Raw genomic sequence first — 27,136 nt, 5'->3', positions numbered from 1 at the left:
TTATGGCCATTTCTTTTTTTTTTTATTATGTTCTGTTAACCACTGTATAGTCATTTCTTTTCCACTTAAAGAAATCCCTTTAACATTTCTAGTAAGGCTGGTTTAGTGGTGATAAACTCCTTTAAATTTTGTCTGTAAAACTATGTTTCCTTCAAATCTGAGTAGTAATCTTGCCAGGTAGAATATTCTTGGTTGGGGCGCCTGGGTGGCTCAGTCGTTAGGCGTCTGCCTTCACCTCAGGTCATGATCCCAGGGTCCTGAGATCGAGCCCTGCATCGGGCTCCCTGCTCAGCAGGAAGCCTGCTTCTCCCTCTCCCGCTCCCCCTGCTTGTGTTCCCTCTCTCACTGTGTCTCTCTCTGTCAAATAAATAAATAAAATCTTTAAAAAAGAAGAATATTCTTGGTTATAGGGTTTTTTTTCTTTCAGCACTTTGAATACATCATGCCAGTGACTCTAATTTGGGTAAGGCAGTGCTGAGAGTACTATGGCCTCAAGTGGCCTTGATCTGGCTTGTGGAGCAGTGATCCATGCTGGAAAGTGTGAGCTGAGGAAATTTGGGGCTGCTACCAATACCCCTCCACCAAGCACCTGGTAATTAAAGTGGGATTGTCCCTCAGAGAAAAGTATGCCACTGTTCTCACCCTTAGAATCAGAACCATGACTCAGAAATTTTGCCCTATTGAGTCTTGCTCATATATTTATTATTTATATCACTATTGTTAGCTCTTCTTTTTTTCTAGTTTCTTAAGTGAAGGCTTGGGGCATTAATTTAAGGTTAATCTTTTCTGATATAGCCATCTAGTGTTATAAGTTTTTCTCTTAGCACTGCTTTATATCACATTTTTTGTTTTGTTCAATTGAAAAAGTTTTACATTGGGATGGGGTGGCTGGGTGATAGACATTGGGGAGGGCATGTGCTATGGTGAGTGCTGTGAATTGTGTAAGACTGATGAATCACAGACCTGTACCTCTGAAACAAATAATACAGTATATGCTAAAAAAAAAACGAAGAAGATAGCAGGAAGGGAAGAATGAAGGGGGGGAAATTGGAGGGGGAGACGAACTATGAGAGACTATGGACTCTGAAAAACAAACTGGGGGTTCTAGAGGGGAGGTGCATGGGGGGATGGGTTAGCCTGGTGATGGGTATTAAAGAGGGCATGTACTGCATGGAGCACTGGGTGTTATATGCAAACAATGAATCATGGAACACTACATCCAAAACTAATGATGTAATGTATGGTGATTAACATAACATAATTAAAAAAAAAGTTTTACTTTTTTTTTTAAGTTCTTCTTTGTCGTGATTTATTTAGGAGTATATTTCTTAGTTCTCAAATACATTGAGATTTTTAAGATATATTTCTATTTTTAATTTCTAATTTTATTCCATTTTGGCCAGAGAATATATTTTATATGTTATAAGTTCTTTTAATCTTTTTTATGACAAAGAATATGGTATATTTTGGTAAATGTAAGTATACTTGAAAAGTATATGTATTCTGCTTTTGTTGGTTGGAGTGTTCTATAAATGCCAATCAAGACAAGTTGGTTGATAGTGTGCCTCCTGTTTCTGCTACTTTTACCTATTTTCTATCTACGGTTCTATTGCTTATTGAGGATGATTGAAATCACTATAATTAGAGATAACCTTTTTCTGATTTCAGTTCTCAATCTTTGCTTCATGTGTTTAGATGCTCTGTGACTAGGTGCAGAAATATTTAGGATTGTTATGTACTCTTAATGAATTGACCCCTTCATTACGAAAAGGCCCTCTTTATTGCTAGCAATATTTTTTGCTCTAATATGTCCTATTAGATATTAAAATAGCCATTCCAACCTTCTTTTGATTAGTGATGGCATGATGCACCATTTTCCATCCTTTTATTTTTAACTTATTTACGGCTTTATATTTAAGGTGGGTTTCTCTCAGTAATTTTGCATCTTGCTTTAAAAAATAATCCAATTTCACCATCTCTGACTTTTAAAATGGATGTTTGAATTATCTATATTTAATGTGATGATTGATATGGTTGCTATCGCTTTTCTATTTATCTATTTTTGTTACATTTTCTTCTTTTTCTGCCTTCCTATCAATTATTTTTATTATTCTATTTTTATAACATTTCTTGCTTTATTAGCTATAATTTTTCTTTAAGTTCTACAGCACACATCTTTATCAGAATCTGCCTACAAGTAATATTAAATCATGTCATGTGCAGTGTAAAAAACTTTCAACAGTATATTTCCATTTCATCTTCTCCTGGCCTCTGTGCTATTGTTGTCATACATCTTCCTCATACATTTCAAGCCACAAAATATGCTGTTATTATTTTTTGCTTTAAGTAGTTTAAGTTTAAGTAGTCATTTATCATTTACAGAGATTTGGAAAAAAAATATTTTATATTTGCCCACATAGTTTTTATTTGTGTTGCTCTTCCTTCCTTTGTATAAATCCCTATTTCTATCTAGCATTATTTTCCTTCTGCCTGACACCCTTCCATTTACATGTTTTGCAGTACACATCAGTTGGTGAATTTTTCAGCTTCTATGAGTCTGAAAAAGTATTTATTGTGCCTATATTTTTAAAATATATTATCTCTGGTTACATAATTCTAGATTGAGAGGTTTTCTCCAGTACTTCAAAGCTGTTGCTAACTACATTCTTGCTTGCTTATTTATGACAAGAAGCCTGCTGTCCTTCTAAAATTTTCCCTCTGAACATAATGTTTTGTTTTAGTTTGCTTTTAAGATTTTCTCTTTATCTGAAGGGGAGCAAAAATGTATTTGAAGAAAAAAATGATAAAAAAACATTCTAAATTTGATGACAATTATAGTTTCCACAAAGAAGCTCAACAAATAAGAAATATTAATAAAATTACACAAAGGGATATAATCAGATTACTTAGAACTAGTGATAAAGGTAAATATTGTCTCTGTTACTCTATATTACCCAATAGCAAAAAACTCCACCCATATTTTTCATGGGTAGTCAAACTCTACATGTCTACAACCAGTTAATTTTCACCTCTTCCCCTACCTTATATGTTCCAACCACAACTCCAAAAGAAATAGAATAAAAACAAATATCCTGTTCCTCTTCCAATGTTCCCTGTTTTAGAAAATAGCACCAGGAAGGGAGTTAAGATGGGAGACCCTGGGCTTACTCATTCCTTCAAACACAGCCACATCAACAACAAATCATTTTGAATACCTAGGAAATCAAGCTGAGGATTAAGAGAACAATTTGCACAATTAGAGGGAGAGAACATGGCAGGTAAGAGGTGCAGAGATGTGAACTGGGGGAGAGAAAAATCCATGGTACTGTGGAGGAGAGGACACAGAGAAAGAGAGGGGGAGAGAGAGCAGTGCCTCAAACACACCCCCCAAAACCACTGACTGGGGAATGGAGAAGAACTATCACAAGTTTTTACAAACAATGAAGCTCAACTTCTGAGGTTTTAGAAGTCCATGCCATTGGCCAGAGTCAAGCTGGGTGGCCAGCAGTGCTCCTGGGGTAAAGGAGGCCAGAGGCCCAGGAGCGGAGAGTGGACAGCATGGTATTGAGATCCCCTGGGTCACACTGGGAGAGAATGTTTCCCTTCCTAGACTATATTTGGAAGAGACTATATTGCCTCTCCAAGGACAAAAGACTCGCCAGGCACCATTGAACAGCTGTTCATCAGCAAGGGACAGAAGCACATGCAAAGGGCAGATAACCTGGTCATAGCTTTTTATTGTGCTTCACCATAAACTACAAGCCCCCATATGACCACGCAATTGCTCTTTTGGGACCAACAGCACCAGACACAGTGCTGTGAGGCTTTCCTCTAGAGGAGAGGAGTAGGTCTGCATCTTTCCAGGTCTTTTAAGATTTGAAGTTTTGAGTCCCAGCCACATGCCAGAGATAAAACACAGGAGAATTATGGAGCCAGGGATCCTGATGGCATGGGCATAGACAGGTTGAGGGTAGGGATCTGATAGAAGCCTGGGACACAATAGGGGAGATGGTTCACTTTTCTGTGAGGGTTTCCTGAATGGTGGTGGGCACGAGCTTCCCTCCCGGGGGACAAGAGAGTGGGGTGATGTCACCTTCCCCACACACACTAGAACAGTGGGACTTCATGGAAAAACACAGCACTCCCAGTTGGGGGTGGAGCCATTTACACCAAACCCCACCCCCTGCACCCTACAGGGGCATCTTTAGTTGGGCAGGTCTGACTGTAAGCCAGTACAGCAGTCCCCTACCCAGAGGACCAGCACAGGCTGCCCCCACATGCACCAAGTCTACTGATCATAGAATGCTTCAAAGCATCAGCTTCAGTTCTGGCGGAAATAGGACCAAGCTTTTTTCCCCCGCTTTGGAATCAGGTTTATAGTTTTTAGCTTGTTTGTTTGTTTCCTTTTTCTCTTCTTCTAGATCAGGCTTCTTTTTTCTTTTTCTTTAGAATCGGGCTTACAGTTTTTTTGTCTGTTTCTTTGTTTTTCTTACTCTTTTTCCTTTTCTCATTTTTGGATCAGGCTTTTTTTTAACCAGGCTTATTTTAACAAACAAATCAAAGCACATCTAGTTAAAGGTCCAAACACTCTCCACTGCAAGCAAGAAAGAACTCTTTAGAGGATTGACTTGTGGGAAAGAGCAGCCAAAACCCAATAGCTGAATGCACACAGCATACACCAGAAACACTTCCTGAATTGCCAGGCCCTGGACAGTTTATTATCCCTTATTAATATAGCATTACTCTCAGGAACAGGAAACATATCAAGCTTTCATAACATGCAAAAGACAAAAACCTAGACAAAATGACAAAAGAAAGATCAAGAAGGAACCACAGCCAGGGATTTATTCAAAACAGATAGAAGCAATATATCTGAACAAGAATTTAGAAAAACTGTCATAAGAACACTAGCTGGGCTTGGGAAAAAAAAAAAAAAACATAGAAGACACCAGAGAAACCCTCACTACAGACATAGAAGACCTAAAAAACTAATCAGGGTAAACTAAAAAATGCTATAACTGAGATACAGAATCAACTGGATGTAATCACAAAGAGGATGGAAGAAGCAAAGGAATGAACTGGTGGTATAGAAGATAAAATTATGGAAAATACTGAAGCTAAAAAGAAGAGGGAAAGAAAACTATTAGATCACAAACATAGACTTAAGGAACAAGCAATTCCATAGAATGCAATAATATCCATATCATAGGAGTTCCAGAAGAAGAAAAGCAGGTAAAGGGCAAAGAAGGTTTATTTGAACAAATTATGGCTGAAGCTTCCTAATCTGGGGAAAGAAACAGGAATTCAAGTCCAGGAGGTACAGAGAACTCCCCTCAAAATCAACAAAAACAGGTCAACACCAAGACATATCATAGTGAAACTTGCAAAATACAAAGATAAAAAGAAAATTCTGAAAGCAGCTAGTGACAAAAGTTCCTTAACCTACAAGTGTAAAGACATAAGGTTAGCAGCAGACCTGTCCACAGAAACATGACAGGCCAGAAGAAAGTGGCAATGGTATATTCAACATGCTAAATGGGAAAAATATGCAGCCAAGAATACTTTATCTAGCAACACTATCATTCAGAATAGGACAGATAAAGAGATTACCTGACAAGCAAAAACTAAAGGAATTCGTGAACACTAACTAGCATGGTTAGAAATATTAAAGGGAACACTGAGCAAAAAAAGAGAGAACAAAAGCAACAACAACTAGAATGGAATAGAGACAATCTACAGGAACAATGACTTTACAGGTAATACAATGGCACTAAATTCATATCTATCAATAAATACTCTGAATGTAAATAGACTAAATGATCCAATCAAAAGACAAAGGGTATTAGAATGGATTAAAAAAGAAAACAAGACTTATCTATATGCTGCCTACAAGAGATTTATTTTAGACCTAAAGACACCTGCAGATTGAAAGGGAGGGGATAGGGAAGGATTTATCATGCTAATGGACATCAAAAGAAAGCTGGGGTAGTAAACCTTATATCAGACAAACTAGATTTTAAACCAAAGACTGTAATAAGAGATGAAGAAGCATACTACATCATAATAAAGGGGTCTATCCAACAAGAAGACCCAATAGTTGTAAATATTTATGCTCCCAAGTTGGGAGCACCCAAATATATAAATCAACTAATAACAAACTTAAAAAAACTCATTGATAATAATACAATAATAGTAGGGGACTTTAAAACCCCATTTATAGCAATAGATCATTTATGCCGAAGATCAACAAGAAAACAATGGCTTTGAATGACACACTGGATCAGATAGACTTAACAGATATATTCAGAACATTTCATCCTAAAGCAGCAGAATATGCATTCTTCTCGAGTGCACATGGAACATTCTCCAGAATAGATCACATACTGGGTCACAAATCAGCCTTCAACAAGTACAAAAAGATCATACCATGCATATTTTCAGATCACAACACTAAGAAACTTGAAGTCAAACACACAAAAAATTCTGGGAAGACCAAAAATACAGGGAGGTTGAAGAACATTCTACTAAAGAATGAATGGGTCAACCAGGAAATTAAAGAGGAAATTTTTAAAAAATATATGGAAGCAAAAGAAAATGAAAACATGACAATCCAAAACCTTTGGGATGCAACAAAGGTGGTCATAAGAGGGAATTATATAGTGTTGCAGGCCTTCCTCAAGAAACAAGAAAAGTCCCAAATACACAACCTAATTTTACACTTAAAGGAGCCAAAAAAGAACTACAAATAAAGCCTAAAACCAGCAGAAGAAAGGAAATAATAAAGATTAGAGCAGAAATAAATGATATATAAATAAAAAAATAGTAGCACAGATCAATGAAAGTAGGACCTGGTTCTTCGAAAGATTTAAAAATTGCTCATTTTCATTGATAAACCACTAGCCAGACTCATCAAAAAGAGAAAGGACTTAAATAAATAAAATCACGAATGAAAGAGAGATCATAACCAACACCACAAAAATACAATTATAAGATAATATTAAGAAAAAATTATATGCCAACAAATTGGGCATTCTGAAGAAAAGGATAAATTCCTAGAAACACATAAACCACCAAAACTGACTAAAATTAAGAAGACAGGGAACAACAAATGTTGGTGAGGATGTAGAGAAAGGGGAACCCTCTTGAACTGTTGGTGGGAATGCAAGTTGGTACAGCCAGTCTGGAAAACAGTATGGAGGTTCCTCAAGAAGTTCAAAATAGAGCTACCCTATGACCCAGCAATTGCACTCCTGGGTATTTACCCCAAAGATACATATGTAGTGAAATGAAGGGGCACCTGCACCCCAATGTCCATAGCAGCAATGTCTACAATAACCAAACTGTGGAAGGAGCCGAGATGTCCTTCAACAGATGAATGGATAAAGATGATGTGGTTCATATATACAATGGAATATTACTCAACCATCAGAAAGGATGAATACCTACTATTTACATTGACATGGATGGAACTGGAGGGGATTATGCTAAGTGAAATAAGTCAATCAGAGAAAGACAATTATCATATGGTTTTACTCATATGTGGAACATAAGGAATAATGCAGAGAACCATAGAGGAAGGGAGGGAAACCTGAATGGGAAGAAATCAGAGAGGGAGACAAACCATGAAAGACTCTGGACTCTGGGAAAAAAACTGAGGGTTGCTGAAGGGGAGGTGGGTGGGGGATGGGGCAACTGGGGGATGGGCATTAAAGATGGCATGTGATGTCATCAAAATACCATCCACTTTTTTCAAAGAAATGGAACAAATAATCCTACAATTTGTATGGAACCAGAAGAGACCCCGAAGAACCAGAGGAATGTTGAAAAAGAAAAGCAAAGCTGGCGGCATCACAATTCCGGACTTCCGGCTTTATTACAAAGCTGTCATCATCAAGACAGTATGGTACTGGCACAAAAACAGACACATAGATCAATGGAACAGAATAGAGAGCCCAGATATGGACCCTCAACTCTATGGTCAACTCATCTTTGACAAAGCAGGAAAGAATGTCCAATGGAAAAAAGACAGTCTTTTCAACAAATGGTGTTGGGAAAATTGGACAGCCCCATGCAGAAGAATGAAACTGGACCACTGCCTTACACCATACACAAAAATAGACTCCCAATGGTTGAAAGACCTAAACGTGAGAGAGGAGTCCATCAACATCCTAAAGGAGAACACAGGCAGCAACCTCTTCGACCTCAGCCGCAGCAACTTCTTCCTAGAAACATCGCCAAAGGCAAGGGAAGCAAGGGCAAAAATGAACTATTGGGACTTCATCAAGATAAAAAGCTTTTACACAGCAAAGAAACAGTCCACAAAACCAAAAGACAACCGACAGAATGGGAGAAAATATTTGCAAATGACATATCAGATAAAGGGCTAGTATCCAAAATCTATAAAGAACTTAACAAACTCAACACCCAAAGAACAAATAATCCAATCAAGAAATGGGCAGAACACATGAACAGACATTTTTCCAAAGAAGACATCCAAATGGCCAACAGACACATGAAAAAGTGCTCAACATCGCTCGGCATCAGGGAAATCCAAATCAAAACCTCAATGAGATACCACCTCACAGCAGTCAGAATGGCTAAAATCAACAAGTCAGGAAATGACAGATATTGGTGGGGATGTGGAGAAAGGGGAACCCTCCTACACTGTTGGTGGGAATGCAAGCTGGTGCAACCACTCTGGAAAACAGTATGGAGGTTCCTCAAACAGTTGAAAATAGAGCTACCATACGATCCAGCAATTGCACTACTGGGTATTTACCCCAAAGATACAAATGTAGGGATCCGAAGGGGTACGTGCACACCAATGTTTATAGCAGCAATGTCCACAATAGCCAAACTGTGGAAAGAGCCAAGATGTCCATTGACAGATGAATGGATAAAGAAGATGTGGTATATATATACAATGGAATATTATGCAGCCATCAAAAGGAATGAGATCTTGCCATTTGCAATGACGTGGATAGAACTGGAGGGTGTTATGCTGAGTGAAATAAGTCAATCAGAGAAAGACATGTATCATATGACCTCACTGATATGAGGAATTCTTAATCTCAGGAAACAAACTGAGGGTTGCTAGAGTGGTGGGGGGTGGGAGGGAGGGGGTGGCTGGGTGATAGACAGTGGGGAGGGTATGTGCTATGGTGAGTGCTGTGAATTGTGCAATACTGTTGAATCACAGATCTGTACCTCTGAAACAAATAATGCAATATATGTTAAGAAAAAAAAAGAAGATAGCAGGAGGGGGAGAATGAAGGGGGGGAAATCGGAGGAGGAGATGAACCATGAGAAACGATGGACTCTGAAAAACAAACTGAGGGTTCTAGAGGGGAGGGGGGTGGGGGGATGGGTTAGCCTGGTGATGGGTATTAAAGAGGGCACGTTCTGCGTGGAGCACTGGGTGTTATGCACAAACAATGAATCATGGAACACTACATTAAAAACTAATGATGTAATGTATGGTGATTAACATAACAATAAAAAATGAAAAAAAGAAAAGAAAAAAAAACCCTCAACAAATAGGGATAGAAGGAACATACCTCGACATCATAAAGGCCATATATGAAAGACCCACAGCAAATATCATCCTCAATGGGAAAAAAAACTGAGAGCTTTTCACCTACAAGTAGGAAAAAGACAAGGATGCCCACTCTTACCATTACTATTTAACATAGTACTGGAAGTCTTAGCCTCAGCGATCAGACAACAAAAAGAAATAAAAGGCATCCAAATAGGCAAGGAAGAAGTCAAATTTTCACTCTTTGTAGACGACACAATACTCTGTAGAAAACCCAAAAGACTCCACCAAAAAATTGCTAGAATACATGAATTCAGCAAAGTTGCAGGATACAAAATCAATGTGCAGAAATCTGTTTCATTTCTATACACCAATAATGAAGCAGCAGAAAAAGAAATCAAGGAATCAATCCCATTTGCAATGGCACCAAAAACAATAAGATACATAGGAATAAACCCAACCAAAGAGTTAAGAGATCTGTACACTGAAAACTAATGAACACTTATGACAGAAATTGAAGAGGACACAAAGAAATAGAAAAACATTTCATGCTCATAGGGTAGAAGAACAAACATTGTTAAAATGTCTATACTACCCAAAGCAATCTACACATTTAATGCAATCCCTATGAAAATACCACCAGCATTTTTCACAGAGCTAGAACAAAACATCCTAAAATTTGTATGGAACCATGAAAGTCCTGGAATAGCCAAAACAATTCTGAAAAAGAAAAACAAAACTGGCGGCATCACAATTCCAAACTTCAAGCTCTATTACAAAGCTGTAATCATCAAGACAGTATGGTACTAGCACAAAAACAGACACATAGATCAATGCAACAGAACAGAACAGACGACCCAGAAATGGACCCACAACTATATGGTCAACTAATCTTTGACAAAGCAGGAAAGATTATCCAGTGGAAAAAAGACAGTGTCTTCTGGTGTTGGGAAAACTGGACAGCAACATGCAGAACAAAACTGAACCATTTTCTTACACCGTACACTAAAATAAACTCAAAATGGTTGAAAGACCTAAATGTGAGACAGGAAACCATTAAAATCCTAGAGGAGAACAAAGGCATCATCCTCTTTGACTTTGGCTGTAGCAACTTCTTACTAGACACATCACCGGAAGCAAGGGAAACAAAAGCAAAAATGAACTATTGGGACTTCATCAAGATAAAAGGCTTTGCACAGTGAAGGATTAGTTTTGTAAATTAATTTCTTTGTTCTAAGAAAAAGCACATTGAAGTATTTAGGGACAAAGGGGTATGATATCGGCAACTAGTTCTCAAATGGTTCAGGAAAAAATTAAATTCATACATCTGCATACTTGCCATTTCAGTACATCCCATCATATATTATAATGCATTTATCTCATTGTGATCATATTGCTGATCATACTAAACTAATGGCCAACTAAGATCTCACCTAGCCAGCAGGTTGCTCCTAACTGGAATTTCAGGCTGATATGTGCTCAGGGTTTTGAAAACAAAAGCATGCTTCCCAGATATGCCTGGGCCACACCTCCTGTTCAGGCAGGGATTGGTATTTTGTTACCAGAAATGGGTTTGGCCAAATATTGTGGTATAATACCCTATATGCATTTAGCTAAGTAAAATTCAGAATTTTCCAAAACCATACCAGAGAGATTGACCATAAAATGAAGGGTTAGAACTAATTTCTAGTGCTCAGAAGGATGAAACCCAACTTTGCACTAAACTCACTGGTCAGTAGAGTGCTGAAGTTACCTTAAGAATCTTTTTAGATGACAATAATCAAGAAAAGGATCTTAAAATAGTAACTGACCTCCAAGCCCAGGTCGTAGTCGGTTATCATAGCCATCCAGAAGACGGTCTAAAATTCTGGTGAATATGGTGATGTTGTCAGTGCTGTCATCAGGAATATCTGGGGCATGCTTAGGAGAGAGTCTGAGACAGTGGAAGAAAAAGAGATAAAAAATAATATTCTTCATAGGAAACAATTACATGTGTAATTACTTTAAGAAGATTTCAATCAATAGAGTGGGCCAAATAAATAGCCCTGTATCTTAACCAAATCAGCACTTCCTATTCGTCACAATGATTATCTGTGTAAAAGGCAGGTGGTGGTCACTATACTTGAGGCCTTACTCCAGCTTTGTCAAGAGGTTAACCAAATGTGCTCCAGCTCCAGCCCAGTAGTGAAGAAACACAAGCAGAAATTAACAGAATGTGCCTGTGAACAGTACCCGTCATAAAGTTATTCACCAAGGGGCACCTGGGTGGCACAGTCGGTTAAGTGTCCAACTCTTGGTTTCAGCTCAGGTCGCAATCTCAGGGTCATGAGATTGAGTCCCGGGTTGGACTCCATGCTCAGCATGGAGTCTCCTTAGGACTCTCTCTCCTTTGCCCCCCCCACAAAATAAATAAATACATCTTTATAAAGAAGCTATTCACCAAATTTTGCTGCATGAATGAACAGTCCACAAAATTTAAAAAAGAAAATTGTGTTACAAAGAACTTATCCCTCTTCTAGCCTAGAGAAGCATAGGCTCACAGAACAACAGAGCCAGATTGTTGAAGTGCATTTAGTCTACCTACCTCCCACCTATGGAGATAGGGCAACAAAACAATAGTACTCCATTAAATGTAAAGCTACCAGGACTCTTAGGAGATTCTCTAATTTTTCTCATTTTATACATGGGGAAATAAGCTCGAAGAGGACACCATCAAATTTGCCCCCCATCATATTGCTAGTGAGAGGCTAAAATAGGACTGGAATCCAAGTTTTCTAATTTTCTATTGACCCTCAGCTACCTCCTGATTATCCAGTTTGGATGCCTTCTGTAAGTCTTTCCAAGCACTAGGCACTTTAATAACCACCTACTCAGGTCCAGGCTGACTGATATTTTCACTTTGTGAGCCCCTCCTCACAAAGTGAAAATATCAGTCAGCCTGGACCTGAGTAGGTGGTTATTAAAGTGCCTAGTGCTTGGAAAGACTTACAGAAGGACTAAAAATGAAACTCTCTGCGTAATTTAGGAGAAAAGAGGGTATAGTGAAACAGATGGCTGTTGCCAAGGATCAAGAACATAGTGTAGAATCAATTAATAAACTAGGAGTCAGGAATCCTGGGTTCTACTGCCAGCTCTATTCATGATTTGAAGTAGACCATTAAGCAAGTTACACTATTGCATCTCTATTCTTACCTTGGACCCAGAAGGTTTCCATTAATAGATATAACTGTTCCTAGCAACCAGTTAGTCAAGTCTATAAAAAACATAAAATAACAGTTGAGAAGGAGTCCTAAGAGTCAATATGTCTTCCCACAAATATTTATTCTTAGTGGCTACAAAGGTTCCTTTTATGAGAAAAGTCTACATAATAAAAACATCAAAAGTGAACAGTTCTCACTCTAAACTGCCACTCCAGCAGATAACCTTGGAAAAGTCATTTTAGATCTCAATTTCCTTAATTCGTAAGCCTAATTCAATTCACTTAATCATTCAATACATCTTTATTGAACATCAACTATGTGCCTCTGTTTAGGTATTGTGATAGAGCATAAAAAAGGTAAAACAAGGTGAGTAATCTTTCCTTGCTTACAGGGTTGCTGAGACAATCAAATGATAACATAGATATACATGGAAGGAAAAAGGGAACTTGGCTTAAAGAGTCTAGACACATACATTTGAATTTATTAGTGTGACCTTAGGCAAGTCATATAACACCTCTAGTAATAGCTTTCTCATCTTTAAAATTAAAATAATTATTTTAATTTTAAAATAAAATTTGGCTATCACAGATGGGTTGTATTAATATTAATAATATATTAAAATTGCCAGGCTTAATGTTTAATATCTGGAAGTATTCACAGTTTGTTTTTTTTTTTCCTTTTCTGAAATAGTACTGTATGCACTTGACTGCATTATTCAAATGCAAATAGTGACAAAAAATATTGGCACCCCCATCAGCCAAAAGACAAAGAAAACTTTGGCCAGAGAGGCACTAGAACCCAGTGAAGAATAGAGATGATTGGCTGGGTTAGTGGACAGAGCACTAGAAGTGATACAGATACCTCACTGGGGAAGGGGAAGAAAGGAGGGAACTACACTGCAGAGCTAACAAACTGACATTAACATGTTGAAGAGATAAATACAGACACCCTTCAGGTGAAGCTCACACTTAGCTCAATCCGCCAATATTCTGAATCCACCTTACATAGGCTGTGGAGAGAGAGGCTCAACTGATTTTGTTCACACCACTTACTCATTATCCCTTAACTTTCACTGTGGGGACCCTTAGCCCTGGTTAGCCTGATTCAATTTCTGGGATATAGATCTATAAATTCCTTGATTATTGAAAGCAGATAGAAAGGAGAATCCTCACAGAGTTATAGATTAGCTATAAAGGGCTTCAGAGATTGTATTCACTCCAGGTGGATTGATAGATGGGAATTCTAAACCCCCTGAACATAATTTTTTAACTGCCCTGAATGTTAATGGGAAGCTAAAATTTGGAACTAGAATTACTGAATATGAGATATACTATATACTATGCCACCTCTTTTACTGAAATATTAACTTCCATGACTGCATTTCCATTCCTTGCTGATGTGTTGATTATGCTAGCAGCATTCTACACTAATAACTTATAAACTTTTAAGTAAAAAAAGTCAATGCTATTAAATATCACTCCAAAACAACTTTCAATAGGTTTCTCTGTGATTTTGCACTTGGCTACTAATCATTTTTTCTCCTGATGTGCACTAAATTATTGTATGGAGAGCTAGAAGGTTTACTCTAGAACCCAAGTCAGAATTCTCTCTTCTTCAGTAATTCAACTGCAACAAGATGAAAATTCTGTAGTTTGTTCCAATCCAAAGTAGTTTAGGGGAACAACAAAGACTCATGGTATGTCAGGATTGTGGAGAGCCTTAGAGATCATACAATTATTTTTTCCCACTTTACAGATGAAGCACCTAAGACACTGGTAAAAGAAAGAAATTGTTCAAAGTCACATGCTTATTAAGTTGATAAAACTGATGCAGCCATGCCTATTTTGCCTCATATCTGTTATTACCAATTAGGTTTAATATTAATAATCTACCATTTAAACATGAAAATAATGTTACTAATATGCTATGTATAGGTAAGGCAGGCTTAGTCATTTTTTAGATCTAAAGATGGAATAGTACTAAGTCCATAGAAAATGAACAGAGTTTTAGTCCTGGCTCTGCCATTAACTGATTGTGTGACCTATTTCCTTACATGTAAAATGGGGATAATAATATCCTATCTCAGAACGTTTTTGGAAGAAATAAGTAAATAAGATAACAAATAAAAATTTGCTTCATAAATGGTAAAGCTCCATATACACTGAGGTTGCTTCTCTGCTATCCCCACCAACTTCTAAAATGTAATGAGACACCTTTGCAAGACAGGCACTTTTTATTTAGTTATTTTTCTGAAGTTTTGTCTTGTTCTTTCAGTTGGAGCATATTCCTCTGTCTGCTCATTTTGCTTGACTTTCTGTGTTTGTGTCTATAAATTAGGTGGAATAGCTACTTCTCCTAAATTTGAAGGAATGTCCTTGGGTAGGGATGTCCCCTTTATAGACTGCATGGGCCTGATGGCTTTGGCTGGCTGGCTGGTGCTCTAGGAAGTGTAGGCTGGGGATCCCAGGGCACTCTGAGCTAGGGCCACCCTGGTAGGGTATCCGGAACTGAAGTGGGCATGAACCAGAGGGGAGTCCTGTGGCTCTCCATACAGATGGCACCCTGGCAAGACAGCTGAAGTGGGAGTAAGCTGGGGGGAGGGTTTCTCAGGGCATTGCATACAAAGGGCACCCTGGCAAGATGGTTGGAGCTGAAGTGGGCATGGGCCTAAGTGAAATAAGTCAGAAAGACAAATATCATATGATTTCATTTATATATGAAATCTAATGAAAAACAAGTGAACAAACAAAAAAACAGAAACAGAACCATAAATACAGAGAACAAACTTGTGGTTGTGGGGGGGAAAGGGGTGTGGGGATGGAAAAAATAGGTGAAGGGGGTTAAGAGGTACATACTTGCAGTTATAAAATGAATAAGTCATGGGGATAAAAAGTACAGCATAGGGAATATAATCAATAACATTGTAATAATATTACATGGTGACAAATGGTAACTATACTTATCCTGGTGAGCACAGCTTAATGTATAGAACTGTCAAATCACTATGTTGTACACCTGAAACTAATATAACATTGTACGCCAACTATATTTCAAATTAAAAATGTATAATTAAATCTTAGTCTTTTAAAAAAATAATTTCTGTTCAAGGAAATATACCTCAAATGTATTAATATAAAAAAAGAAATACAGGCACTTCTATGCTATGGGGCAATATTAAAATCATTAAACATCCTGGAATTAAACCCAGCATAGTGGTAGTAACAACATTATTTCAACTACATTGAGGTCCTAGGTATATTTATGTTGGGGGGGGAACAGGAGAGGCACAGATGGAGCTGCTGATACAGTTCATACAACAACCCAAAGAGAAGAGAAATTTACTTCATTAAAAGGATGTCATTGTCCCTAATACTGTATATCTTCTGGGAAAGAACAGATTTTTAAAAATAAAACAAATTTAAGGAGATAAGATGGTGGAGGAGTAGGGAATCCTAAGTTCATCTGGTCCCTTGAATTCAGCTAGTTATCAAATCATTCTGAACACCTGAAAATCAATTGGAGATCTGAGAAAACAAAAGCTGCAATTCTACAAATAGAAAAGCGACCACTTTCTGGAAGGTAGGAGGTGCAGAGACTTGAATCCGTAGTGCTATGTCAGAGGATATGGCGGAGGGAAAGGAGCCAGTTTAAGGAGGCTACTGCAAAGTATTATAAACAACATAGTACAAAATTGGAACTTTTAGAAGTCAGCTACAGTGGAGGACATCCATAGCTTAAAGGTGCTCAGGTGGTGAAGTGGAGTGGAATCCCACATATAACAGTGTGGTCTCAGGATGCCCAGGGTCACAAGAAGAATTGAGGTGTCTGAGTGCAGCAGAGCTCCCAGAAGTGGGGAAGCCAGCTGAAAAGAGTGAGTCTAGGTTTTCTAGACTGTGTCTCCAGACAGGGGCCCAGCAAAAGGCAGAAACATAGTGGGGCTCCCCCCCTCCCCTGGAAGGAACAGCTTGGGTCCATGCCAGAGGAGTCTGGAAAATTTTGAGACATGAAACTCAGTTGCGTGGCTGAATAAAAATGCTCAGTCACAGGATGGGTGAACACAGTTCAGACAGAAACCAAGGAGACAAGAGTGATTGACTGCTTTTCTGTGAGGACTCACTGAAGAGTGTGGGGGCACATAGTTTCAACTCCTGGGCTAGACATCAGGGCACTGCCATTTTCATTCTGCCCATCCAGGCTGAAAACCTTTAAGGAGCAAAACAGCGCCACATAGTGGTATCCAGAGCTGCTTACACTGAGTCCGGCCTCCTGGCTAGAGAGGCACATTTCCAGAAGAGGAAGGGCACCTGAGAATCAGCACAACAGGCCCCTCCCCCAGAAGACCAGCAGGAACAACTGGCTAGCCGCATGTTTACTGATCACAGAGAACTGCAAAGCTTCAGCTCTTCAAAACATATAGCATTGTGGCACTTTTTTTTATTCTTTAGTCTTTCATTTGTATTTTTTTCCAGCTATTTTTTATTTTTTTAATTTTTTATTTTTTATATATAGTATTTATAAATATATATATAGTATATGTAAAACTATATATGTATAAATATATATGTATATATATACATACATTTATACTATACATGTATAGTATTTATACATATATATAGTATTTTTGGTTTACTTTCTTGTATTTTATTTTATTTTTTATGTATATAAGTATTTCTTTCATATTTTGGGATCTAGTTTAACAAGCAGACCGAAATACACTCAGAATCTAGTTTTATCTTCTGTTCTGTTTTGTTTCTTGTTTAATTTTTTCTTATTTTCTATTGTTTTTGTTTTCTTCTTTTTTTTCTGTTGTTGTTATTGCTGTTTTTTCTCTCTCTTTTCTATTCTTTTCTGGACAAAATGATGAGATGGAGAAATTTGCCCCAAAAGAAAGAACAGGAGGTAGTACTAACTGCCAGGGATTTAATCAATACAGATATAAGTAAGATGTCTGAACTAGAATTTAAAACAATGATTATAAAGACACTAGCTGGGCTTGAAAAGAACATAGAGGACACTAGAGAATCCCTTACTATAGAAATAAAAGAACTAAAATATAATCAGGCCAAAATTAAAAATACTATTACGAGGATGCAGCCCCAAATGGAGGCTCAGAAAGCAAGGATAAATGAAGCAAATGAGAGTCAGTGATATAGAAGATAAAATGATGGAAAATAAGGAAGCTGAAAAGAAGAGAGTAAGGCAAATACTGGATCACAAAGGGAGACTTCAAGAATTCAAATCTGAAAAGTGAAATAATATCTGGAAAATATAGATTCCAAAAGATGAAGAGAGGGAGAAGGGGGGAGAAGTTTTATTTGAACAAATTATAGCTGAGAACTTGCCTAATCTGGGGAAGGAAACAGGCATTCAAGTCCAGGAGGCACAGAGAACCCCCCTCAAAATCAACAAAAAAGGTCAACACCTCAACATACTGAAGCTTGCAAATTACAGATAGAGAGAAAATACTGAAAGCAGTTTAGGACAAGAGGTCCTTAACCTACAGGGGTAGAAACAAGGCTGGCAGCAGACCAGTCCACAGGGACCTGACTGCCAGAAAGGACAAGCATGATATATTCAATATGCTAAATGGGGAAAATGTGTAGCCAAGAATACTTTATCCAGAAAGGCTGTCATTCAGAACAGGACAGATGAAGAGTTTCCAGAACAAAGAAAAACTAAAGGAATTTGTGCACACTACACCACCCTGCAAGAAATGTTAAAGGGGACTCTTTGAGGAAAGAGAGCTCAAAAGTAACAAAGACCAGAAAGGAACAGAGATAATGTACAAGAAAATAATTTTACAGGCAATACAATGGCACTACCTTCATATCTTTCAATAATTACTCTGAGTGTAAATGGACTAAATGCTCCAATCAAAAGACATAGGGTTTCAGAATAGACTTTTTAAAAAAACAAGAATGATCAATGTGCTGCTTACAAGAGACTCATTTTAGACCCAAAGACACCTACAAATTGAAAGTGAGGGGGTAGAGAACTATTTATTATGCTAATGGACATTAAAAGAAAGCTGGAATAGCAATCCTTATATCAGACAAACTAGATTTTAAATTAAAGACTATAATAAGAGATGAAGAAGGACACTATATCATAACAAAGAGTCTATCAAACAAGAAGATCTAAAAATGCAAATATTTATTCCCCTAATGTGGGAGGAGCCAAATATATAAATCAATTAATAACAAAATTAAAGAAACACATTGATAATAATACAGTAATAGTAGGGGATGTTACAACCCCATTCACAGCAATAGACAGATCATCTAAGCAGAAGATCAACAATGAAACAAGGGCTTTGAATGACACATTGGATCAGATTAACGTAACAGATATATTTAGAACATTTCATTCTAAAGCAACAGAATACACATTCTTTTCAAGTGCACATGGAACATTCTCCAGATTAGATCACATACTAGGTCACAAATCAGGTCTCAACTGGTACAAAATGATTGAGATAGTCCATACATGTTTTCAGACAACAATACTTTAAAACTTGAAGTCAACTACAAGAAAAAATTTGGAAGGACCACAAATACATGGAGGATAAAGAGCATCCTATTAAAGAATGAATGGGTCAATCAGGAAATTAAAGATGAATTAAAGAACTACATGGAAGCAAAAGAAAATGAAAACATGACAGTTCAGAACCCTTGGAATGCATCAAAGGCAGTACTAAGAGGCAAGTATATAGTGATACAGGCCTCCCTCAAGAAATAAAAAAGGTCTCAAATACACAACCTAAACTTACACCTAAAGAGTCTGGAAAAAGAACTGCAAATAAAGCCTAAATCCAGCAGGAGAAGAGAAATAATAAAGAATAGAGCAGAAAACAAGGATATAGAAATCAAAAAATCAGTAGAACAGATCAAAAAACCTAGGAGCTGCTTCTTTGAAAGAATTAATAGGATTGATAAATCCCTAGACAGATGATTCAAAAAGAAAAGAAAAAAAATAAAATCATGAATGAAAAAGGAGAGATCACAACCAACACCAAAGAAATACAATTATAAGAGAATGAGGAATTATATGTCAACAAATTAGGCAATCTGGAAGAAATAGATGCATTCCAAAAAAACATATAAACTACCAAAACTGAAACAGGATGAAATAGAAAAGCTGAACAGACCCATAACAAGCAAAGAAATTGAATTAGTAATCAAAAATCTCCCAACAGACTCCAGAGTCAGATGGCTTCCCAGAAGAATTCTACCAAACATTTAAAGAAGAATTAACACCTATCCTTCTCAAATTGTTCCAAAAAATAAAAATGGAAGGAAAACTTCCAAACTCACTCTATGAGGCCAGCATTACCTTGATCCCAAAACCAGACATATACTTCAATAAAATGGAGAATTACAGTCCAGTATCCCTGATGACCATGAATGCAAAAGTTCTCACCAAGACACTAGCTAACCAGTTCCAACAGTACATTAAAAAGATTATTCACCACAACCAAATGGGATTTATTCCTGAGCTGAAGGGGTGGTTCAATATCCACAAATCAATGTGATACACTACATTAATAAAAGGAAGAAGAACCATATGCTCCTCTCAATAGAGGAGAAAAAGCATTTGACAAAATACAACATCCTTTCTTGATAAAACCCCTCCAGCATGTATAGATAGAGGGACCATATCTCAACATCATAAAGGTCATATAAGAAAGACCCACAGCAAATATGATCCTCAATGGGGAGAAACTGAAAGCTTTTCCCCTAAGATCAGGAACATGATAGGGATGTCCATTCTTACCACTGTTGTTCAATATATCACTGGAAGTCCTAGCCTCAGCAATCAGACCACAAAAAGAAATAGAAGTCATCTAAATTGGCAAAGAAGAAGTGAAACTTTCACTCTTTGCAGACGACATGATACTCTATGTAGAAAACCCAAAAGATTCCACCAAAAAATTGCTAATACTGATATAGGAATTCAGCAAAATCACAGGATATAAAATCAATGTACAGAAGTAACTTGGTTTTCTATACACTAACAATGAAACAGAAGAATGAGAAATCAAGGAATCAATCCGATTTACAATGGTACCAAAAACCATAAGATGCCTAGGAATAAACGTAACCGAAGAGGTAAAGAATCTGTACTCTGAATACTATAGAACACTTATGAAAGAAATTGAGGAAGACACAAAGAAATGGAAAAACATTCCAAACTCATGGATTGCAACAACAAATATTGTTAAAATGTATATGCTACACAAAGCAAACTACACATTCAATGCAATCCTTATCAAAATACCATCATCATTTTTCACAGAGATGGAACAATCCTAAAATTGGTATGGAACCAGAAAAGACCCTGAATAGCTAAAGGAGTGTTGAAAAGGAAAATCAAAGCTGGAGGCATCACAATTCTGGACTTCAAGCTGTATTACAAAGATGTAATCATCAAGACAGTATGGTATTGGCACATGTAGACAAATAGATCAATGGAAGCGAATAGAGAACCCAGAAATGTGCCCTCAATTCTATGGCCAACTAATCTTTGACAAAGTAGGAAAGAATATCCAATGGAAAAGACAGTCTCTTCAACAAATGGTGTTGGGAAAATTGCACAGCCATATGCAGTAGAATGAAACTGGACCACATTTCTCAAAATGGATCAAAGACCTAAATGTGAGATAGAAATGCATCAAAATCCTAGAGGAGAACACAGAAAGCAACCTCTTTGACTTTGGCTGTAGCAATTTCTTACTAGACAAATCACAGGAGGCAAGGGAACAAAAGCATAAATGAACTATTGGGACTTCATGAGGATAAAAAGCTTTTACACATCAAAGGAAATAGTCAACAAAACTAAAAGGCAACCTACAGAATGGGAGAAGATATTCACAAATGACATATCAAACTCAACACCAAGAAAACAAAAAATCCAGTCAAGAAAGGAGAAGACATGAATAGACACTTTTCCAAAGAAGACATCCAAATGGCCAACAGACACGTGAAAAAATGCTCAACATTACTCAGCATCAGGGAAATACAAATCAAAAGCATGAGATACCATCTCACACCAGTCAGAATGGCTAAAATAAACAACTTAGGAAACACGAGATATTGGTGAGGATACAGAGAAAGGGGAACCCTCTTACACTGTTGGTGGGAATTCAAACTGGAGCAACCACTCTGGAAAACAGTATGGAAGTTCCTCAAGAAGTTAAAAATAGAATTACCATATGACCCAGCAATTGCCCTACTAGGTATTTATCCAAAGGATACAAACATAGTGATTTGAAAGGGCACATGCACCCCAACGTTTATAGCAGCAATGTCCACAATAACAAAACTATGGAAAGAGCCAGATGTCCATCAAAAGATGAATGGATAAAAAAGAAGTGGTGTAGGGATTCGGAAGGAAAGATGGCAGAGGAGTAGGGGACCCTATTTCAACTGGTCCCCGGAATTGAGCTGGATATCTACCAGACCACTCTGAGCACCCATGAAACCAGCCTGAGATGTAAGATCTGGATCTCTACAAAAAGAATATCGCAGATGGTTGGTTTCGAGGTAGGAAGCGGGGAGCTGTGATTCTGCAGGCAGATATCAGAGGATAAATGGCAGCGGGAGGGTGCCTGGCCGTGAGGATCCTACACCGCTGGTTAGAGACAGCCTTGTGCGCTGGGGACGGGGCACAGACTTGCAGACCGGGAGCGGTGGGGAAAGGACTTTAGGGCAGCCCCCGGGGCGGAAACCCGGAACGGCAGGGTCACACGTGCGAACTGGGAGCGGCTGGTGGTTTCAGAAGCACAAAGGGCAGAGACACGCCCCGACCTAGAGGCAGGACTGGGGGCGCTGCAGAGGAGCACACAACCCAGGCCGCTGCAGTTTATAGCAGCACGGACAGAAACAGAGACAGTATGGCCTGGAGAGCTCACTGAAGAACAGAATGGGGTCTCTCTGTTCTGAGGCAGAGGGTTGGAAACGGTCTCTTCTGCTCTGACTCAAGGAAGAGACATGGAAAGCCACCAGGGAAAGCTGCCAGAGAACAAAAGCCCCCAAAACTGATTCCCACTGAACCCATTCCCCGCCAGAGGGGGGCAGGGCAACTCCGCCCAAACAGGGTTGCCTGAGTAACAGCACGGCAGGCCCCTCCACCAGAAGACAGGATGGGAAAACAAGAAGCCAGCAACCCCAAGGTCCCAAGAAAACAGGTGCATCTTGCTTGGGTTCTGGTCAATAATTTGGACTCTACACAATCCCTCAACCACCCATCAACAGAATGACTAGGAGGAGGAACCCACAAAATAGAAAAGACTCAGAGATTATGACTTATGCTGCAGATTTACAAATGGATGCAGATATAACCAAGATGTCGGAGATGGAATTCAGGCTAGCAATTGTGAAGACAATGGCTAGAAGGGAGAAATCAATTAATGGCAACATAGAATCTCTAAGGGCAGAACTGAAAGCTGAATTGGCAGAACTTAAAAATGCTATCAGTGAGATCCAGTTCAATCTAGATAATTTAACAGCTACTGTAAGTGAGGCAGAAGAACGAATAAGCGACCTGGAAGACAATATAATAGATAAAAAGGGAAAAGAGGAGGCCAGGGAAAAACAACTCAGAATCCATGAAAATAAAATCAGAGAAATAAGTGACACCATGAAGCATTCCAATGTCAGAATAATTGGAATCCTGGAGGGAGTGCAGAGAAAAAGAGGACTAGAAGATGTATTTGAGCAAATTGTAGTTGAGAACTTCCCTAAACTGGGGAATGAAAAAAACATTCACATCCTAGAGGCAGAAAGGACCCCTACCAAGATCAAGGAAAACACGCCAACACGCTGGCATGGAATAGTAAAACTTGCAAACCTTAGAACCAAGGAAACCATCTTAAGGGCAGTTAGGGGGAAGAGATTCCTTACATACAAAGGGAGGAACATCAGATTAACGTCAGACCTATCCCCAGAGACCTGGCAAGCCAGAAAGGCCTGGCAAGACGTATTCAGGGTGCTAAATGAGAAGAACATGCAGCCAAGAATACTTTATCCAGCAAGGCTGTCATTTAGAATGGATGGAGAGATACAGAGCTTCCATGATCAGCAGAAACTGAAAGAATATGTGACCACTAAGCCTACCCTGCAAGAAATATTAAGGGGGGTTCTACAAAAGGAGAAAGACCCCAAGAGTGATATACAACAGAAATTTACAGGGACAATCTATAAAAACAACGTCTTCATGGGCAACATGATGACAATTAATTCATATCTTTCAATAATCACTCTCAATGTGAATGGCCTAAATGCTCCCATAAAACGGCACAGGGTTGCAGATTGGATAAAAAGACAGGACCCATCCATATGCTGCCTACAAGAGACTCATTTTGAACCAAAAGATACATCCAGACTGAAAGTGAAGGGATGGAGATCCATCTTCCATGCCAGCGGACCTCAAAAGAAAGCTGGGGTAGCAATTCTTATATCAGACAAATTAGATTTTAAAACAAAGTCTGTAGTTAGAGACACAGAAGGACACTTTATCATTCTTAAAGGGTCTATCCAACAAGAAGATCTAATAATTGTAAATATCTATGTCCCCAACATGGGAGCAGCCATTTACAAAAGCCAACTGCTAAACAAAATAAAGAGTCATATTGAAAACAATACATTAATTGGAGGAGACCTCAAGACTCCACTCTCAGCAATGGACAGATCATCTAAGCCAAAAATCAACAAAGAAAAAAGAGCTTTGAATGATACACTGGACCAGATGGACCTCATAGATATGTACAGAACATTCCACCCTAAAACAACAGAATACTCATTCTTCTCAAGTGCACATGGAACTTTTTCCAGAATGGACCACATACTGGGTCACAAATCAGGTCTCAACCGATACCAAAAGATTGAGATTATTCCCTGCATATGCTCAGACCACAGTGCTTTAAAACTGGAACTCAATCACAAGAAAAAATTTGGAAGAAATTCAAACACTTGGAATCTAAAGACCACTCTGCTCAAGAATGTTTGGGTCAACAAGGAAATCAAAGAAGAACTTAAACAATTCATGGAAATCAATGAGAACAAAAACACATCGGTCCAAAACCTATGGGATACTGCAAAGGCGGTCCTAAGGGGGAAATACATAGCCATCCAAGCCTCACTCAAAAAAATAGAAAAATCCCGAATAAAACAACTAATTCTACACCTTAAAGAACTAGAGAAAAAGCAACAAACGATGCCTAAGCCATGCATTAGAGGAGAAATAATTAAAATTAGAGCAGAAATGAATGAATTAGAAACCAGAAACGGTAGATCAGATCAACAAAACTAGAAGTTGGTTCTTTGAAGGAATTAATAAGATCGATAAACCACTGGCCAGACTTATCCAAAAGAAAAGACAAAGGACCCAAATTAATAAAAATATGAATGAAAGGGGAGAGATCATGACTAACACCAAGGAAATAGAAAAAATTATTAGAAATTATTATCAACAACTATACGCCAATAAACTGAGCAATCTGGATGAAATGGAGGCCTTCCTGGAAACCTATAAGCTGCCAAGACTGAAACAGGAAGAAACTGACAACCTGAATAGGCCAATAACCAGTAATGAGATTGAAGCAGTGAAGTCAAGAGTCCAGGGCCTGATGGATTCCCTGGGGAATTCTACCAAACATTCAAAGAAGAAATAATACCTATTCTCTTGTGCTCTTTCAAAAAATAGAAACAGAAAGAAAACTTCCAAACTCATTCTATTAGGCCAGCATTACCTTAATGCCCAAACCAGGCAAAGACCCCATCAAAAAGGAGAATTTCAGACTGATATCCCTGATGAATATGGATTCCAAAATCCTCAACAAAATCCTAGCTAATAGGATCCAACAATACATTAAAAGGATCATCCACCACGACCAAGTGGGATTTATCCCCGGATGCAAGGGTGGTTCAACATTCGCAAGTCAATCAATAAGATAGAAGACATTAATAAGAGGAAGGAGAAGAACCATATGGTCCTCTCAATTGATGCAGAAAAAGCATTTGACAAATACAACATCCTTTCCTGATTAAAACTCTTCAGAGTATAGGGATAGAGGGAACATTCCTCAAGTTCATAAAATCCACCTATGAAAAACCCACAGTGAATATCATCCTCAATGGGGAAAAGCTGAGAGCCTTTCCCTTATGATCAGGAACACATCACGGATGCCCACTTTTGCCACTATTGTTCAACATAGTACTAGAAGTCCTAGCAACAGCAATCAGACAACAAAAAAAAATAAAAGTATTCAAATTGGCAAAGAAGAAGTCAAACTCTCTCTTTTCACAGATGATATGATACTTTATGTGGAAAACACGAAAGACTCCACCCCCAAATTACTAGAACTCATACAGCAATTCAGTAATGTGGCAGGATACAAAATCAATGCACAGAAATCAGTTGCTTTCTTATACACTAACAATGCAACTGTAGATAGAGAAATTAGAGAATCGATTCCATTTACAATAGCACCAAAAACCATAAGATACCTTGGAATAAACCTAACCAAAGAAGTTAAGGATCCATACTCTAGGAACTACAGAACACTCATGAAAGAAATTGAAGAAGACACAAAAAGATGGAAAAATATTCCATGCTCATGGATCGGAAAAATAAACATTGTTAAAATGTCTATGGTACCCAGAGCATTCTATACCTTCAATGCCATCCCGATCAAAATTCCAATGACATTTTTCAAAGTGCTGGAACAAACAATCCTAAAATTTGTATGGAATCAGAAAAGAGCCCAAATCGCCAAGGAAATGTTGAAAAAGAAAAACAAAGCTGGGGCATCACGTTGCCCAATTTCAAGCTATATTACAAAGCTGTGATCACCAAGACAACATGGTACTGGCACAACAACAGACGTATAGACCAATGGAACAGAATAGAGAACCCAGATATGGACCCTCAACTCTATGGTCAAATAATCTTTGACAAAGCAGGAAAAAACATGCAATAGAAAAAAGTCTCTTCAATAAATGGTGCTGGGAAAATTGGACAGCCACATGCAGAACAATGAAACTCGACCATTTTCTAACACCATACACAAAGATAAACTCAAAATGGATGAAAGACCTCAATGTGAGAAAGGAATCCTTCAAAATCCTAGAGGAGAACATAGGCAGTAACCTCTTTGACATCGCCCACAGCAACTTCTTTCAAGATACATCTACAAAGGCTAGTGAAACAAAAGCAAAAATGAGCTTTTGGGACCTCATCAAGATAAGAAGCTTCTGCACAGCAAGGAAACAGTCAACAAAACAAAGAGGCAACCCACAGAATGGGAGAAGATATTTGCAAATGTCACTACAGATAAAGGGCTGGTATCCAAGATCTATAAAGAACTTCTCAATCTCAACACACAAAAAACAAATATTCA

General features: G+C 38.1%; 1 protein-coding gene across 1 annotated transcript in view; it reads right to left on the bottom strand.

Moving 5' to 3' along the window:
• GABRA3 (gamma-aminobutyric acid type A receptor subunit alpha3) overlaps positions 1-27,136 on the bottom strand; it is a 291,144-nt gene that overhangs the window by 213,382 nt on the left and 50,626 nt on the right. Inside the window, exon 2 of the mRNA XM_028091990.2 lies at positions 11,347-11,468. Coding sequence (XP_027947791.1) covers positions 11,347-11,468 — 122 coding nt within the window. The remainder of the gene's footprint in view (positions 1-11,346; positions 11,469-27,136) is intronic.

The sequence above is a fragment of the Eumetopias jubatus genome, unplaced genomic scaffold (genome assembly GCF_037043125.1).
Source record: "Eumetopias jubatus isolate StellerSeaLion01/CBP00866 unplaced genomic scaffold, mEumJub1_p1.0 scaffold_11, whole genome shotgun sequence".
In the NCBI taxonomy this organism is placed as follows: Eukaryota; Metazoa; Chordata; class Mammalia; order Carnivora; family Otariidae; genus Eumetopias; species Eumetopias jubatus.
This window is presented reverse-complemented; position numbering and strand designations above follow the sequence as displayed.